Below are 19,001 nucleotides of genomic sequence, written 5' to 3' on the forward strand. Positions count from 1 at the left end.
GCCAGGTGCCTAAGTTAAAAGGCTGGGGGGGTGGGGTGGGGGGAGGAAAGAAAAAGGACAGGGGGAGGGCCACAGTCTAGCAGACATGGTCACCACAATGCTGTTAGAGCGTCAACGACTGGGGTTTAAATCCTGCGCTGTCAATAAGGAGTTTGTTTCCCCATTACTGCATAGGTCTCCTCCGGGTGCTCTGGTTTCCTCCCACCATTCAAATCATACTGGGGATGTAGGTAATAGGGCGACACAGGCCTGTATGGCTAAGATCAGCAGAGGGGGTGGAGAAAACATGCAAACTTCACACAGGCAACAGGTGAGGATCAAATCCAGGTGGCGGGAGCATGTAAACCACCATGCCATTGCAGGCTGACTTACTGTAAAGATTCATGTATAATGCAAAAAATTTTGTACCGAAATTCGAGCTCAAAGTAGGGGGACGGGGTGCGCTGCATTATACATGAGGTTATTATTTAAACAATTTTTTATGCCAGGTTTAACGATAAGTAATATGATCAGCAGCTGCTACAATGACAGCAGTGTGGCTCAGGCGGGCGAGGGGGAGAGATACCAGCGCGACAAAGATGGGCGAGGGGGGAGAGACACCAGCGCGACTCGGGTGGGTGAAGGGGGAGAGACGGCAGTGCGAATCGGGCGGGAGAGGGGGAAGAGAGATGCCAGTATGACTCGGGCGGGAGAGGGGGAAGATGGCAATGCGAATCGGGCAGGCGAAGGGAGGGGGTGTAATGCACGTTGAAAGAACCAAAGACTTGTTAATCCAAACCAAGGCTTTTATTAACTAAAAGACTGGAGCATGTCACAAGTAGGTCGACCAGTCCAGAATGACCTGGTCTGGCTAGGAGCAATCCTTTAAGACCTGCCAGTGGGTGTGGCTACACTCTCAGCCAATCATAGTCATCCTACACTACCATCTGTACATATGTACGTGTACACATTGGTGATAGAATCTGTACTATCACAGGGGGGTTGTATTATACATGGGGGGTAAAATTTTTCTCCCTTTTTCCCCTCAAAAATTGGGGGAGGGGTCGCATTATACATGAAACGCATTATACACAGATATTTACGGTAATCCCTCTGCGGGATCTCCATTGTTGATCGGGGATGTGGTTGCTATTCATTTTGGTGGGTGATAATACTCTTCTGCTGTGGTGAAATGAAACGTTGCTTCACTTGAGAACTTCAACCTGCCACACCGACTTCATATCAGTGTCAGGGGCATCTCAAAATACCCTTTCTCCACTTGGAATGTTGCACTGGGAGTGGCCATTAATGGGCATTGCTGGGATAATACTGGTTCCAAAGTGGTTCCAGATTGAGCCCACGAAGGTAGGCCTTGTCACTCACACGTTCAATGTTCAGATTTATTGGCAGAGTACATATGTGACATCACATACAACCTTGATGAAGGGCTCAAGCCTGAAGCGTTGGTTATGTATCTTTGCTATATGAAGTACATTGTTCTCATTGAGGACCCACTACTATCAGGAAGGAGGTACAAAAGCATCAAAATCAGGATGGCCAGGCTCTTCCCGCAGGGTGTGAGACTGATGCCAGTATCCTGAAACCATCACAATCATCCCAAATATTTATAACCAATAAAACTACTGGGATTTGGCACCTATGGGAGATTGGTAGATGCCGGATAAGTGAATTTTCTGGTTGCTTGAGACTGCATGTTGCATCATTGGATAACTAACAGTGTGGTGCACCAGTTTTAATTTTACCTATTTATTTTCCAAAATTGCTCTTGCCAGTTGCTTTATTTTCATTATTTAGGGCATCTTTATGTACTGTGTATGAGGTGTTTTACTGTATGCATTATGGTCTGGAGAAACTTGCATAGAAGTTGAGGTCCACTAATGGATCTCCACCAAACCCATAGCTGATGGAAAGACCCACTGGCAGAGAGTTTTACATACGACGTAAGAAATAGGAGCAGGAGTCGGCCATCCAATCTGACAAGACTTCTCCGCCCTTCAATAGGATCATGGCTGATCTGATGATCGGCTCACCTTCACCTCCCTGTCTTTTCTCCTTGTCCCTTAATTCCTCGCCTACGTAAAAATCTATCCAACCTTGTCTTAAATGTATTACTGAAAAGGTACTGAGGTCACCCCCGCTGCTTCAATGGGCAGAAAATTCCACAAATTCCCTGCTCTCTGGTGCCAGTGTAAAGTGTGAGGAGGATGTCAGAGGGATTTGGACAGGATGGGGGGAGTGAGTGGAGGAATGGAAGATGAAGTTCAACATGAGCAAATGTGAGGTTATCCATCTCGGAGGCAGTAATAAGAGAGCAGAATATTATTTAAATGGAGTCAAGCTAGGGAGAGGGGTAGTGCAAAGGGATCTGGGTGGACTTGTGCACCAGTCACTAAAAGCTAGCATGCAGGTCCAGCAAGCTGTGAAGAGGGCAAATGGCATGTTGGCTTTCATAAAGAGGGGATTGGAGTACAGGAGTAGAGAAGCCCTCCTGCAGTTGTACAGGGCCCTGGTGAGACCTCACCTGGAATATTGCATTCAGTTCTGGTCCCCAAATTTGAGGAAGGACATACTCGCTATAGAGGGAGTGCAGCGCAGATTTATATGGTTAATTCCCGGGATGGCAGGATTGACATACACTGACAGGTTGGAAAGACTGGACTTATATGTGATGGAGGTTAGAAAGATGAGGGGAGACATGATTGAGGTGTATCAAGTTATCAAGTGGCTGGACAGGGTGAAATCGGATCATATGTTCCTAATGTTGGGAGGACTAGAACTAGAGGGCATAGTTTAAGAATACAGGGAAGGCCATTTAGGACAGAGATGAGGATTTTTTTTTTTTTACCCAGAGAAGTGTGGATCTATGGACTGCTTTGCCGAAGAGGGTGATTGGGGAAAATTCGCTGGATATGTTAAAAAGGGAGTTAGATAAGGCTCTTGTGGGCAGGGGAGTTAAGGGTTATGGGGATAAGGCAGGGAATGGGTCTGACGGAGAATGATCTGAAAAATGGCGGTGCTGGCTCGACGGACCAATTGGCTGACTCCAGCACCTACTGTCTATTGTCTATTAAAAGCTTCAGTCCGCAGCAAATTCCATCACCCTTGGGATCCAGAAGTCCGAATTTATCCTCCCAAGCATGCCGCATTCGTAAAATATAGATTCATGACGGGGTGGATACAGAGAGAGGATGCTCAACTATAATTCCCGGGTGAATCATTCAAGATGCTCTTGCGAGAGAACCTAGATCCAGGAAAATTAAGGGGATCACTCATTTATGACAGAGTGGAGGTGACATTTATTTTCTCTCCTGAGTCTGACTAATACCGGAAGCAGAATCATTGATTATTTTTCAGGCAGAGGTGTACAAGCTCATGATAAGTAAGGAGAGCAAAAGGTTGCCGTGAATAATAAATATTTATCATTTCATACATTGGTAAGTAAGGCTTCCGCTGTTTGGTGTGAACATGAAATGAGGCAGATTTTATACCTGCATTTCAGATGTGGGTAAGTGCAGACAGTACTTGATGAGCAAAAACAAAGAGAGAGAGAAAAAAATAACTTTAGCAAAAACAAAGAGAGAGAGAAAAAAATAACTTTTCATGTTCCAATCGACTCCGACATTGAAAAACAAAATATTAATTTATGGAAGAGGTCAATGTTAAGTTTCATTTGACTGAAGTGGCAAAATCCACTCATAAATATGAGATTAATGCATCTCATATCAAATCCTAGTGTTATTTCAGACTGCACAGCAATAGGTTTTCCAATGTATCATGAAGGAAATTCTGGATGCAATTCAACAACAGAAATGTTGATGAGTGCAATACAACAGCCCACACACCCCACCCACCTCCATCAATGTGATCTACTAGGCTTGTTGTCCGAAGAGAGCACGCAAAGTCATCGAGGACCCCTTCCACCCTGGGCACTGCATCTTTCAGCTGCTCCCGTCAGGGAGGAGATATGGGAGGATCAGAGCCAGCGCCACCAGGCTAAGGAACAGCTTCTTCCCACGGGTAGTGAGAATGCTGAACGACCAAAGGAACCACTCGCACCGACCCTCTGAGACTCTCATATTCACGAAGCAATATTTATTTATTTGTTTGTATATATTGTGTTGTTTGCCTGTATGTGCATTATGTCTGGTTGTTTAGGTGTTTTTGCACCAAGGGCTGGGGAACGCTGTTTCATTGGGTTGCACTTGCTCAATTGGATGGCAATAAACCTGACACAAATGCGCTGGGGAAACCCAGCAAGTCTCGCATCATCCACAGGAAGCAGTGTTTAGGGCCTGAGACCTTCGCCAGAGTACGAGCAAAGAGCGGGTAGGCACCTGAATACAGAGGTTGGGGGGGGTAGGAGAGGAGGGAGGATGGGGGGCAGGAGGAGGTGCACGGGCCAATAGGCAAGACATCAGAGATGGTGACATTGCGGGTGGGAGGGCAGAAGGTAACTGACAGGGGAAAAGGGTAGCTCTCTGAATGAAGGGGTGGGGAGATGGAGGAAAGGAGACAGAGGGAGAGAGAGAGAGAGGGAGAAAGAGAGATGAGGGAGGGCCATAATGGTAATTGAAGTTAATATTAATGCCATCTGGTTAGAGAGTGCCTGGACGGAATATTAGGTGTTATTCCTCCAATTTGCATGTCGCATCGGTTTGGTAGTGCATGAGGCCATGGGCAGACGTGTCAGTGGTGGGAATGGAGTGTGGATTTAAAATGGTTGTCCACTGGGAGGTCCACATCATTGCAGCGGACAGAGTGAAGTTACTCAATGAAGCGATTTCCCAGTCTATGCCCAGTCTCTCTGACGTAGAGGAGGCCACATCAGGAGTGCTGGACGCAGTAGATGTCTTCAGCGGATACACAAGTGAAATGTTTCCTCACTTGGAAGGATTGTTTGGGGCCCCGACTGGTAGTGAGGGAGGAGGCGTGGGGCGCAAATGTACAGCGTTTCCTGTTTTACTTGGAAAGTTTGATGGACTGCTTTGTGGAGAGGTGGTGGGGAGAGTAGGGAGTGGGGGGATTGAGGGTGCGAGGTCAATGTCAAGAATACCTGAAATATCACAATCCACGCATAGCCTATGTTGTCGAAGTTAATGGCTCCTTTGTGGGGATTCTTGTCCCCGGTTTGGCAGGCAGTGTAATACTGGTTCCAGTTGACGCAACCCCCAGTCACGTTGAGCTCCTGGCCAAGTGTGGTATAGTAGTAATAATCATCCTTATCGAGGCAGCATTCATGCCCGTTATCCCTCAGGGTTGGGATCTCGTGACAGCCCATGATTCCGTTGTCTCCGGAGAGAGAGCAGATGAAAGGGGTTTCATCATCCTTCTGAGGGTGGTAGTACTGAGGCAGGGCAAGTCCATTGTACCTGGAACACAAGAGAAGCAGAGTGAACCACAACAGTTGGCACAGGCTGTGATAGCAGTCAAACCACACAGAGATGCTGGAGGAACACGGCCAGTCTCGCAAAGTCCATCGGAGATAAAGACATTACCGACATTTTGGGCCTGAGTCCTTATTTCAGGGGACTGTGTGGTAGTGAACTTGGGGCCTGTGTAGTGGTGAGCATGTGGCTTGCGTAGTAGTAAAGCTGGGGACCATACCAGGGATGTTGTTGAGGCCAGTCATTAGATATATTGAAAAGGGGGTTGAATGTGGTCCCATTGGCTAAAGGGGTTGAGGGGGATGGAGAAAAGCAGGAATAGGATCCTGACTTTGTATGATCAGCTAAGATAATACTCAACAGTGGAACAGAATCAAAGGGTTGAATGGTCTCTACTATGCCTGTTTTCCATGTTCCTCTGGTCCTTTAAGCCAGGGGTAAGAGCTGGTGAGAGTTGAGAAGATAATGAATCTTCATTTGAGTAAAGGGATCGATGTGTCCTAATAGATGGATGGAAAGAGGGTTGTCTCAAATCAAACACAATTAAGGCCAAGGAGCAATTATTATTTCTACTTGCTCAGGTTTGAATAATTTAGCTCCATGTTTGGGGATGCGACTTGTTCTTATGAATTATGGCCGTGAATGAAAGTAATGCAACTCAGCCCAGCAGATTAGCACGATTAAAGCAGCTTTGACCGCACACTGGTTCCCATGACAATGCATCCTGCTCAAGTCTGCTCCAAGGTGGCGCATCCTTGGGTTGTCCTATCTTCCTCTCCCACGCACATTAGGATCTCCATCCAACCACCTCTGACAAGGGTTTGCTGCCCAAGGGCTCACTGGGAATGAGAGCTCAGAATTCTGCTGAATTGTCTCCCCATGAATGTCAAGAGGCAGACGGATGGATCAGTGCGTTTGAAGGTTGGAGGATAGTGTTGAGGGTTGCCGAGGTCACAAAATTATAGAGTTTGGTGGAGAAATGGTGGATGGAGTTCAATACGGATGTGTGAGGTGATGCATTTTGGAAGGCCAAAACTGACGGATGAGTGGAGGGATAATAGTTGGATACTTAACAGTGCAGCACAGTCATTCCCAAAGTGAGTGGTGCCACACCCCCCCAGGAGGTGGTAGAAAGATACAAGGAAGCAGTGAGGAAAATGGGGCCAGTCAGGGAGTGGTGAGGAAAAAGGTAGCGGTCTGAACCTTTTCAGCAAACTCAGCCTGAGAAGGCAAGGCCAGAGCTGATGCCACCCCCCCCACATTGTGTACTATCCGTCAGGTGAGAAGGGTGTTGGGGTGATGGTCCAGGCTGGTGACTGTTGGAACAGTGACTGCCCAGGATGGTGATGGCCGAGGATAGTAATGGTCCGTGATGGCGACTGGCCAGAACAGTGACTGCCTGCGACAGTGATGGCCAGGGATAATGATGGCCAGGAACGGTAACGACCTGAGATGGTGACTGGTTGGGACGATACCGCTCGTGGCAGCGACAAAATTTCTTTGTGAAATATACACGCTTGTTTATAGAGTTAGATTAGTTGTTTTAAATTATCATTAGACCTAATATCAAGAAAGTGCTGTGTGTTCGTTGAATGTGTTTGTGTGTGTGTGTGTGTGTGTGTGTGTGTGTGTGTGTGTGTGTGGGTGGGTGGGTGGGTTGGGGGGTACTAGAGATGCCAAGGGGATGGCAGCCTGAAAATGTTTTGGAAAGACTGGAGGAACAGAGGGACCTTGGGGTACAAACCCATACATCTTTTAAGGTCACAGATAGGATAGTTCAGGAGGCCTGTGGGATGCTGGGCTTCATTAACAAGGGGATTGAATTCAAGAGTTGAGAGATCATGTCACAATTCTATGAATCTCTGTTGAGATTTCTGGTCACCTCATTACAGGAAGGATGTGGAAGCGATGGAGAAGGGGCAGAGGAGATTTACCAGGATGTTGCCTGGATTGGAAACTAAGTCTTCTGAGGCAAGGTTAGCAGAGCTGAGACTTTTCTCTTTGGAGCCTACAAGGATGAGAGGAGACTTTATAGAGGTTGACAAGATTCTGAGAAACATAGATAAGATTGAGAACCAGCACCTTTTTCCCAGGGCGGGAGTAGCGAACACCAGAGGACATATGTACAAAGTTTAGGAAGTTTAGGGGAGACACATTTTTAAGATTTTTAAACACAGAGTTAGTGAGTGCCTGGAATGCCTTGCCAGGGGTGGTGGTGGAGGCTGAAATATTAGGGGTGTTTAAGAGACTGAGACAGGCACACAGATGGAAGAAAAATAGAGGGTCACGAGGAAGGAAAGGTTTAGTATTTCTTTGATAGGAATATATAGACTGACAGCCAAAGGGTTTGTACTTGCTGTAATGTTCTATGTTCTCCCTCAGGGGCCAGTATTTGACCACATCAGAAGATCCTTTGGAAGTGAATTGAATAATCAGGGATTGGAAGTGGACACAGGATTGCCCATGTGGAATGGGAAACCAGACGCGAGGGGCCAAGGATGGATTCCTGCTCCTGTTCACCTGTGCCTATTGATGGGAATTGAGCAGTGGTGGCATCAAAGTATTTGGCCAAGGACAAACATATCCCTTCTATCTACATAGTGGCCCTAACTGGCGATCTGAACCACCTCCCACTCAGTAATACCAACCTGCCACAGTCAACACCCCACTGTTTCTCGTTCAGCTTCAGCCACCCCCATACCGGACTCACCCTGCCCTCCCAATCTGCAGAAGGTTGCTCATTCGGTTTCCTGTCCATGGGTCAGTGGGGTGAGAGGCTGTAAGTCTGTAACCCAAGCACGACCGAGAGAATGAGAAGTAACAGTGTCAAGTGTGTGTGAGAGAGAGAGGAGGAAGAGAGGGAGAAAAAAAGGTGAGGAAAGGAGCAGAGAGAGGAGAGGGTGAAAAAGGATGAGGAGAAAGGGTGGGAGATGAAAGGGAGAAAGGATCAGGGAGGGAAAGAGAGGAAGATAAAGAGAGGGAGAGAGAGATGAGAGAGAAAGTGGGAAAGAGAGAAGGAGGCAGAGGGAGAGAGGTGAAAGAAAATGAGGGAAAGGGAGGGGAGAGAGTGAAAGAGACTGAGGCAATATGAGATAGATGGGAGGCAGATGGTCAAACAGATATTGATAGCTATTTTGGTTGTACCCTCACATACCTTGGTGGGTTTTACAATCTCCTAGTATTTGGGGACCATGCTGCCTATGGAGTCCTGGAATATTCCTGGACCTTGACAACCTGAACAATTTGGGATTGGATTAAGGGTCACTCACAGGGTCAGGTTCTCCTCCAAGAAGCAGCGGTTCCTCAGGAGTCCAGCCCACAGCTGCACACCGATGATTCCAAAGATAAAAAAGACGAAGAAGCAAAGGAGAAGGACGTTGCCGAGCATCGGGAGCGTGTCCAGCAGCAGGTTCACCAGGATTCGCATACCTGCACATGGCAAAGGAACACAGAGAGACTCCATCAGCCGAGGAAGGCAAGGCCAGAGCTGATGCCACCACACCCCAGCCAAACTATATTTTGTGAGGTGTCTGAGGAGATTCAGTATTTCATCGAAGACACTCGAAAACTTCTACAGGTGCACCGTGGTGGGCATTCTGGCTGGTTCCATCGCTGCCTGGTATGGAGGCACCAACTCTCAGGACAGGAAAGCCCTCCAGAGGGTTGTTAATTCACCCTGCACCATTACAGGCACCAGACTTCACTCCATTGAAGACATCTACAAGAAGCAGAGTCTTAAAAAATGCAGCCTCCAACCTCAAAGACCCACAGGTCACCAGTGGCTATACTTTGTGAGGTGCCTGAGGAGATTCAGAATGTCACCGAACATGCTCATAAATTTCTACGGATGTACCATGGGGAGCATTCTGGCTCGTTGCATCACTGCCTGGTATGAACTTTCAGGACAAGAAAATCCTCTAGAGGAGGACATCACAGGCACCAGACTTCAGCCCATTGAGGATATCTAATAGGATATTTACATCGAGGGATAAGAAAAGTCACAAATAGGTGGTAAATCAGATCCACCCCTTTTTAGACACACACTTTACACTTCAAAGTAAAATCCCATTTTTATGATTGATGATGCGCTCAAATCCCCGCGGGAGACCCACCGTTCCAGAACAGCACAGAACACAGGATGTTCGGCCCCTTTAGTCTGTGCCAATCATCATTCCTCTCTTCCCACTGACCTGCTCCCACTCCATGACCCTCCAGGCCTCTCCCATCCATGGGCCTATCCAATCTACTCTTAAAACTTAAGAACGAGCCCGCGTTCACCACATCAGATGGCAGCTCATTCCACGTTCCCACCACTCTCTGAGTGAAGAACTTTCCCCCTAATGTCCCCCCCTAAACCTTGCCCCTTTCAGCTTAAAACTATAATCTCCCTCAATCTAAGTGGGAAAATCCTACTCACACCCACTCTGTCTATACCTCTCATAATCTTGTCAACCACTGTCAAATCCCCCTCATTCTTCTTCACTCCAAAGAATAAACCTGTTTAATCTTTCCCTGTATCCCAACTTCTGAAGACCCAACAACATCCTAGAAAATCTTCTCTATAAGCTTTCATTCTTGTTGATATCCTTCCTGTAGTCAGGTGACTTAAACTGCACACAATATTCAAAATTTGGCTTCACTAATTTCTTAAACAACTTCAGCATAACATCCCAACTCTAATACTCGATACTTCGATTGATAAAGAATAAGATGCCAAAAGTTTTTTTACAACCCTGTCCACCTGTGACACCACCTTGAGGGAACAATGTATCTGTATTCCCAGATATCTTTGCTCTTCCACACTCCTCAGTGCTCTACCAATTACTGTGTATGCCCTACCTTGGTTTTCCCCAAAATTCATCACCTCACAATTGTCTGCATTAAACTCCATCTGCCATTTTTTGGCCCATTCTCCCAGTTGGTCCAGATCCATTTGCAAGCTTTGAAAGTCTTCCTCGCTGTTCACAACACCTCCTATCTTTGTGTCATCAGCAAATTTGCTGATCCAATTCACCACATTATCATCCAGGACAAGAATAAACTCCAGATGGTTGTTAACTTGGCCTGCAACATCACAGGCACCAGACTCCACTCCATTGAGGACACCTACATGAGCTGGTGCCTTAAAAAAGCAGCCTCTATCCTCACCCACCACCCAGGCCGGGCACCCTTCACTCTGCTACCATTGGGGGAAAGGTACAGGAGCCTGAAGACGAGCGCTCAGCGGCACAAGGACAGCTTCTTCCACGCCGCCATCAATATACCAAAGACTCTGCCTAACTTTTTGTCCACTATTATTTTTATATTTTATAGTAATGTTGTAAGATGATTATAATATGAATGTTTGCACCATGACGCTGCTGCAAAATAAACAGATTTCATGACCTGTTCATGACATTAAATTTTCTTTCTGATCATTGCTATAGACAACAAACAACAATGGTCCCAGCACAGATCCCTGAGGCCCACCAATAGTCACAGGCCTCCAATCCAAGTAGCAACCATCCACTAATACTCTTTTTTTTCTCCCACACATAGGAAGTAGGAACAGGAGTAGGCCAAAAAAGGCCCATCGAGCCTGCTCCGCCATTCAATACGATCATGGCTGATCTAATTTATGACCTAACTCCACCTACCTGCCTTCTCCCCATATCCCCTAATTCCTCTATCATGTAAAAATTTATCTAACCAAATTTTAAATATGTTTAATGAAGCAGCCTCAACCACTTCCCTGGTTAGAGAATTCCAAATATTCACTACTCTCTGGGAAAAACTATTTTTCCTCATCTCTGTCCTAAATCTACTTCCCCGAATCTTGAGACTGTGTCCTCTCATTTTAGTTTCCTCGGTCAGCTCAAAAAACCTTCCTACATCTATCCTATCCATACCCTTCATAATCCTATATGTTTCTATAAGATCTCCTCTCATTCTTCTGAACTCGAGCGAATACAATCCTAGACGATTTAATCTTTCATCATAAGTCAACCCCTTCATCCCAGGGATCAACCTAGTAAACCTCCTCTGGACCGTCTCCAAAGCCAGTATATCCTTCCTCAAATATGGAGACCAGAACTGGACACAGTACTCCAGGTGCGGTCTCACCAGTACCTTATACCGTTGCAACATTACCTCCCTACTCCTGAATTCAATTCCTCTAGCGATGAAGGCCAACATTCCATTTGCCTTCTTAATAACCTGCTGCACCTGCAACCTAACTTTTTGCAATTCATGAACAAGCACTCCCAAGTCCCTCTGAACAACAGCATGCTGTAGTTTTTCACCCTTTAAATAATATTCAGCTCTTTTATTTTTCTTGCCAAAGTGGATAACCTCACACTTACTAACATTGTACTCCATCTGCCAGACCTTTGCCCACTCATCCAGCTGCAGACTCTCCACATTACAATTTGAGTCTTCCACTCAATTTGGTGTCATCCACAAACTTGGCTACACCACATTTTGTCCCCTCCTCCAAGTCATCAATGTAAATGATGAACAGTTGGGGGCCTAACACCGACCCCTGTGGCACCCCACTTACCACTCTCTGCCAACCTGAAAAACTCCCATTTATCCCAACTCTCTGCCTCCTGTCAGACAACCAATTTTCAATCCAGGCCAATAGACTTCCCCGGACTCCACTTTCCTGTAACTTACTGATAAGTCTCTTGTGCGGCACCTTATCAAACGCTTTCTGGAAATCCAAATATACAACATCAACCTGTTCCCCTCTATCCACTGCACCCATTATATCCTCAAAGAATCCTAACAAGTTTGTCAAACAAGATCTTCCCTTTCTAAAACCATGCTGCGTCTGCCTGATTGAACCCTTATGTTCCAAAAGTTTCACTATTTCATCTTTAATGATGGCTTCAAGCATTTTTCCAACCACAGACGTCAAGCTAATTGGCCGATAATTTCCAGTCTTCTGCCTACATCCCTTCTTAAAAGTGGCGTGACATTTGCTGTCTTCCAGTCTGCCGGGACCTGCCCAGAATCCAAGGAATTTTGGTATATGACCACCAATGCATCAACTATAACTTCTGCCATTTCCTTCAGAACCCTTGGATGCATATCATCAGGATATCCCTCTGCATACATATCACACAGCCAATTTCAAATCCAGTTTTCAACCTCTCCATGGATATCTAGTGTCTTAATCTTCTGAACTAACCTCCCATGTGGGACCTTGTCAAAGCCTTTACTAAAGTCCTTTTAGACAACATCCACAGTCTATCTTTCATTTACCTTCTTGGTAACCTCCTCCAAAAACTCTACAAGATCCATTAGACTCAGACGCCATCCCCTCAGATACCATCCGCTCCCACTCTAATGACACGCGGGCTCAGATGTAACCCCGTAGAGGGACAGACCCAGGACCCTCGACTCTCCGTCGCCTTGACCAACCAATAGCCAGCTCAGCCAGGCCCAGCAACAACCCCACAATGAGATCCTTTAGGTGCCCACTAACCCCCCCCCCCCCAACCCAGGCGAATGTAGATCAGCAGCCTAGAATTTGAAGAACAACCCCTTTAGGTGGATGAAGAGGAACTGCAGCCTCCATGTGGTGCACCATCCCCTCCTGGCTGCAGAAGTGACAGGCTGCTGGGGCCTCAGTGAACTGACTCATAAACCAGTAGCAAGCATTGCTCGGTGCAGCGTTCAGCTCCTTGAGTGCATGCTCTGTGCTCCGTCTTTCTCTGCCACTCCCTTACTTGCTGCATCACCCTGCCTCCCTCTCACCCTGCCTCCCACTTACTGGGCACCTCCTCCTCCTGGCACCTTCTCACTCTGCCCTTGGTCTCTTTCCCTGCCCTCCCAGTCACCCACACCTTCCTGCCATTCCATGATTCACACCTCTCCCTGTGCCCCCATCACCCTGCTCCTCCTTCTCATTCCCCAATATCCCCTCCTCACTTCTGTAACCCCTCGCCCTCTGTTCCCCCTCACTTCCTGACGGCGGTGGCGGCCGGACAGGAGTGCAAAATAAAGATGGAGCTGCGAGTTGGGAACAAATACAGGCTGGGGAGGAAGATTGGCAGCGGCTCCTTTGGTGACATATACCTGGGTGCAAACATTGCGACGGGGGAAGAGGTTGCAATAAAGTTGGAATGTGTCAAAACGAAACACCCACAGCTCCACATCGAGAGCAAGTTTTACAAGATGATGCAAGAAGGAGTTGGGATTCCTTCAATTAAATGGTGTGGTGCAGAAGGAGACTACAACGTGATGGTGATGGAGTTGCTTGGTCCTAGTCTGGAGGACCTCTTCAACTTTTGTTCACGCAAGTTCAGTCTAAAGACTGTACTTCTCCTGGCAGACCAGATGGTATGAACTTTCATAATGTGCAACTAATCTGAGCAGTGCAACTGGAAAAGGGGGTGGGGGGTGGGGGGGGGGGGGGGAAAGGAATGAGATTCAGAATCAGAATTTATTTTCGTGAAAGTGTGTCACGAAATTCGTTGTTTTGCGGCGGCATTGCATGTGGAAAAATAGCTGCAAATTACATTTTTGAAAATAAATTAATGCGAAAGAGGAAAAAAAAAGTGGGCAAAGGAGTTAAGGGTTATGGGGATAAGGCTGGAAAGGGGTACTGATGGTAGTGATCAGCCATGATCTGTAAAATGGTGGTGCTGGCTCGACGGGCCGAAGGGCCTACTCCAGCTCCTATTGTCTATTGTCTATTGTCCCTTTCTTCCTGTGTCCCCCTCTCTCCCTGTCCCCCTCACTCCGTCCCCCTCACTCTCTGTGTCCCTCTCTCCTTATATTCCCCTCTCTCCCTATTCCCGTCTTTGCATCCCCTTACTCCCTGTATCCATCTCTCCCTGTGTTTGCATCACTCCTTGCATCCCCCTCTCTCCCTATTCCCCTCTCCATATCCCCTTGCTCCCTGCATCCCTCTCACTCCCTGTTCTCTGCCCCTCTCCCTCACCATTCCCTTATTTCCTGCACTGCCTCCATTCCTGCCCTCATCCCTTACACCCTGCTTCCCCTTTCTACCTCCCTTACTCCAGTGAACCCCTCCGTGATTCCTCCTCCACTTCACTGTACCCTGCCTCACTTCTTCTTTCTCTCTCCTTACCCATTCATCCACTCTGTCTCCCTTTCCTTCTTTTAATTTTTAAACATTTAAATGTAGACATACAGCTGGGTAACAGGTCCTTTCAACCCACGAGCCCACGCAACCCAAATGACCTACAATGCCCGGTACATTTCAAACGGTGGGAGGAAACCAGAAACCCCAGGGAAAACCCATGCAGATACAGGGAGAATGTGCAAACTCCTTACAGATAGCGTCGGGGATTCAAACCCCTGTCCCGATCGTTGGTGCTGAACAGTGTTGCGCCAACCGTGCTGCTCCCTCCCTCTTCACCCTCCCCCTCACTTACTCACTTCTTGATTGCCCCTCCCACCCCTTGGTCACCAACTCTCCAACCCTTCCTTCCCTACTCTCCCCTCCATTGTGTGCATTTCGGTTCATCCCGCCCTGGGTTCGGACCACTCTTGTCGCCGGCACTCGGCACCGGTGAGCTCCGATGCACTAGAAGTGCTCTGTGCCCCCCCTCACTCTCGCCGGTGCCTCCCCCTAATCACGTCTCACTCCTCCATCTCCCACGCCATCTAATCAGCTGGCTTCCACTGCATATCCAGAAGGAAAGACCACGAACTGCGAGCCGGGATAGGTGAGAAGGGGAATACGCTCTCGACCGATTGAAAACAGTAATTAGAAAAATAAATTAGCTTTAGTGAAAATTGAAAGTTAACCAATTTGAAAATAATGGCATGCTTCATGTTAATGCAGGTGAAGTAATTAGGTGGAAGATTATTATGAACTGTGTGCTCAAGGGCTTTGGAATGCATCTGTATAACGTGAACGAGTTTTTCAATTCCCTTAATGAAGATATAATCTATTAGCAATCCCCTGCCACTTCATCATCCTGCATTTGAGTACTTTGCTGCAGTTTTATTTCCATTGAGTTAACAATGATCAATTATCAAAGATCCTCACCACCCAGGCAATGTTCCGTTATCCCTGTTGCCATCAGGACAGAAATAGAGGGGTTTCACGACTCGTACATCCAGGTTCAAGTTATTACCCCTCCACTATCAAACTCTTCAACAATAGGGGATAACTATACTCATTTAGACACTCAATTATGGACTATTTATTGCTGGATATTTAGATTAATATCTACATTTTTAGCTTGTTTAAATTGATAGATCCTGATGTTTAAAGAACATACACTGGGCAGGAGAAAGAATCTCAGTGTTGTATGTGATGTCACGCATGTATTCTGACAATAAATTCTTAACTTGAAATTAAAAACAGCTATTCGGCCAGGAAGGCAAGCGGCTCCTGCGCTGATGGACAGGCGTAAAGGTACAATCTTGTCTGTCTGTCCCCCGACCACAATTCGGTGCTTCCTGTCACAGGACAGTTCCTGGATCTGCTGGCTATTTGCAAACATTTCACTGAAGGCAAATGGAGGCCATGGGCCATCACCAGAAGATATAGGAAAAGGTTTCGGCCATTCGGCCCATCGAGCCTGCTCCGCCATTCAACTAGATCTGATGATTGGCTCATCTCCAGCCACCTGCCTGCTTCCCTTAATTCCCCTGCAATGCACAAATCTATCCAACCTTGTCTTAAATATATTTACTGACATCACCTCTACTGCAATCCATGGGCAGGAGATTCCACAGATTAACCAGCCTCTGGGAAAAAGCAGTTCCTCGTCATCTCTGTCCTAAATCCACTACCCTGAATCTTGAGGCAGTCCCCTAGTTCTGGTCTCCTCCACCGATGGGAACAATAAACAGTTCCGTTCACACTTGAGAATGTGGCAAGTGACCTAAGGGTTTTGTAATCTTTGCTGGAGATAAACATGATATTTAGTAATTGGTGAAGACATGGGAGAAGCCACACAACTTGAGTAGCTCAAGGACCCTGCCGAGGATCAACTCCATCCCCATCCCAACCACCAACTTCTACACACACTGTCCACACAACCCCACCCTCACACACATAGTGTCCCTGCACCCCCCATCTTTTCATACACAGTGTCCCTGCACCTCCCACCCTCGCACACACTGTCCCCACACCCCCACCCTCAAACACATTGTCCTCACAGCCCCCACCCTCACACACACTGTCCCCACACCCTCACACTGTTCCCACACACTCCACCCTCATACACACTGTCCACACAACTCCCACCCTCACACACGGTGTCCTCATAGCCCCCACACTCACACACGCTGTCTCCACACACACCCACCCTCACACACAATGTCCCCACAGCCCCACTTTCAAACCTCCACTGTGTCCCCACAGCCCCCACCCTCACACACACTGTCCCCACACTGCCACCTTCCATACCGTGTCCCTACATCCCCACACTCATACACACTGTGTACCCACACCCTCCACCCTCACATACACTGTCCCCACATTCTCCACACCCAACCCTCATACACACTGTGTCCCAACACCCTCCACTCTCACACAGTGTACCCACACCCCCCCACCCTCACATACACTGTCCCCACATTCTCCACACCCAACCCTCATACACACTGTGTCCCAACACACTCCACTCTCACACAGTGTACCCACACCCTCCACCCTCACACACACTATCTGCACACCCCCACCCTCCTACACAGTGTCCCCATACGCCCCACTCTCACACACACTGTGACCCCACACCCCCACCCTCACACACACTGTCCCCACACTCTCCACACCCCCAACCCTCATACACACTGTGTCCCAACACCCTCCACTCTCACACACTGTGTCCCTGCTCCCTCTACCCTCACACACACTATCCGCACACCCCCACCCTCCTACACACTGTGTCCCCACACCCCCCACCCTCACACACACTGTGACCCCACACCCCCTACACTCACACACCGTGTCCCTACATCCCCACCCTCACACACACTGTCCCACCTCCCACCCTCACACACAATGTGTCCTCACAGCCCCCACTCTCACACCCAGTGTCCTCACATCCCCACCCTCACACACCCCTCATTTTCTTCACATATTTTTCACATTGAAGCAGGTGTATTGGATCCCTCCTGAATTCATCTGATTGATTTAATTTTCCTTGTTTCTCCCCCTCCAGGAGTGTCTCCCTTATCCAAACATATTCAATTCGGGGGATTAAAATACTGGACACCATCTCTCAAAGTGTGTTGACTGAATCCTGTGACTTTCTCATGTTGTTCTCATCATTTTTACAGGCAGGAACTTTCAAGATTTATTTTTAAGTATAAAAGTGAGTAGGGTCAATCTTCTGATTCAACCTTTTCAACATCTCAACTATGCCAATTTCCCTCAGGGAAAGAAATTTACCAGAGTCCCTGTGAGTCTAACCCATCAGTCTTATGGTTGAAAGTCAACAGCTGAGGCAATTAGGCTTGGATAATGATCGCTTGCATTTCCAGGAACAAAATAAGTGTGCTTCATTATTTCAGCACCTTAGACAGGGCACAACTATTTGAATTTAAATTTAGACATGCAGCCTTTCGGCCCACAAGCCCATGCTGTTCAATTACACCCAATTGACATACAACCCCCGGTACGTTTTCAAGGGAGGGAGAAAACCAGAGCCCATGGGGAAAATCCACGCACACGGAGAGAACGTACAGACCCGGTCCCCGGACACTGGCGCTGCAACTGCGTTGCGTTAACCGCTACACTAACCATGCTGGCCCACTAATCATGCTGCTAATTTGCAGTCTTACATCCTCTTGTCCAACTGGAGCTCATTGCCCATTCTCTTCAGCTCATGGCTGGAGGCACAGTCCGGAGTGTGCGTCCATGGTTAGGTCCTGCTGTGTCAAGAAGCACTGGTACCTTGGGATTTCCGAAGTCAACAGGGAAAGTAAATAGAAGGTAACATTGCTTTTGTTTTTATGATGGTGAGTGAATACCTGGAAATCTGATGGTTTCTCCAAAAAGTCATGGATATTGCACTCCCACACCAAGCAGTTCAGATGAACATTAAGGATAAACTGGATTCACAGGAAGGAGGTAGGCATGGGGTGGATACTGTAATTGAAAGATGGTGAGACATGGGGAAGAATCAGCAGTTTTGTGAAGATTTAATTCATTTTAGTTTAGAGATACGTCATGGTAACAGACCATCTGGCCCACGAGTCTGCCCCACCCATATACCCCAATTAATCTGCAGTTTTCACATTAAGAGAGAAGGACAATCCTTCTGTCTGGAAATATTTCTGCCTTCCAAACTCAATATTGAATCCATCAGATTAAGGTCACTTCCTTCTACTGCCTGTGATATTCATTTAGTTTTTCTCTCTCCATGAGTGTAGCCTGGCTTGCTAGACAGATCCCATCACCCTGTTATTAGCAACAGATCGCACAGACATCCCCTAACAGCTGCATTAACCTATTTGACCTGGTTTCACCCATCACTGATAGCCCCTCTGACCTCCTCATTCCTCTTAGAACCACAGAACGGCAGAAACGGGCCAAACTATTATTCTGCCCAGTCCCAATGACCTCCAGTCGGACCCTATCCCTCTATTCCCCTCCCATCCATGACTCTGCCCACTCTTTTGTTTCACGTCAAAATTGAGCCA

The 19,001-nt window shown here is 47.4% G+C and overlaps 1 protein-coding gene across 1 annotated transcript in view; it reads right to left on the bottom strand.

Moving 5' to 3' along the window:
* LOC138748557 (voltage-dependent T-type calcium channel subunit alpha-1I-like) overlaps window positions 1-19,001 on the bottom strand; it is a 283,178-nt gene that overhangs the window by 206,937 nt on the left and 57,240 nt on the right. Inside the window, 2 exon segments of the mRNA XM_069908966.1 lie at window positions 5,054-5,369; window positions 8,654-8,813. Coding sequence (XP_069765067.1) covers window positions 5,054-5,369; window positions 8,654-8,813 — 476 coding nt within the window.

The sequence above is a fragment of the Narcine bancroftii genome, chromosome 13, assembly GCF_036971445.1.
Source record: "Narcine bancroftii isolate sNarBan1 chromosome 13, sNarBan1.hap1, whole genome shotgun sequence".
Taxonomy (NCBI): domain Eukaryota; kingdom Metazoa; phylum Chordata; class Chondrichthyes; order Torpediniformes; family Narcinidae; genus Narcine; species Narcine bancroftii.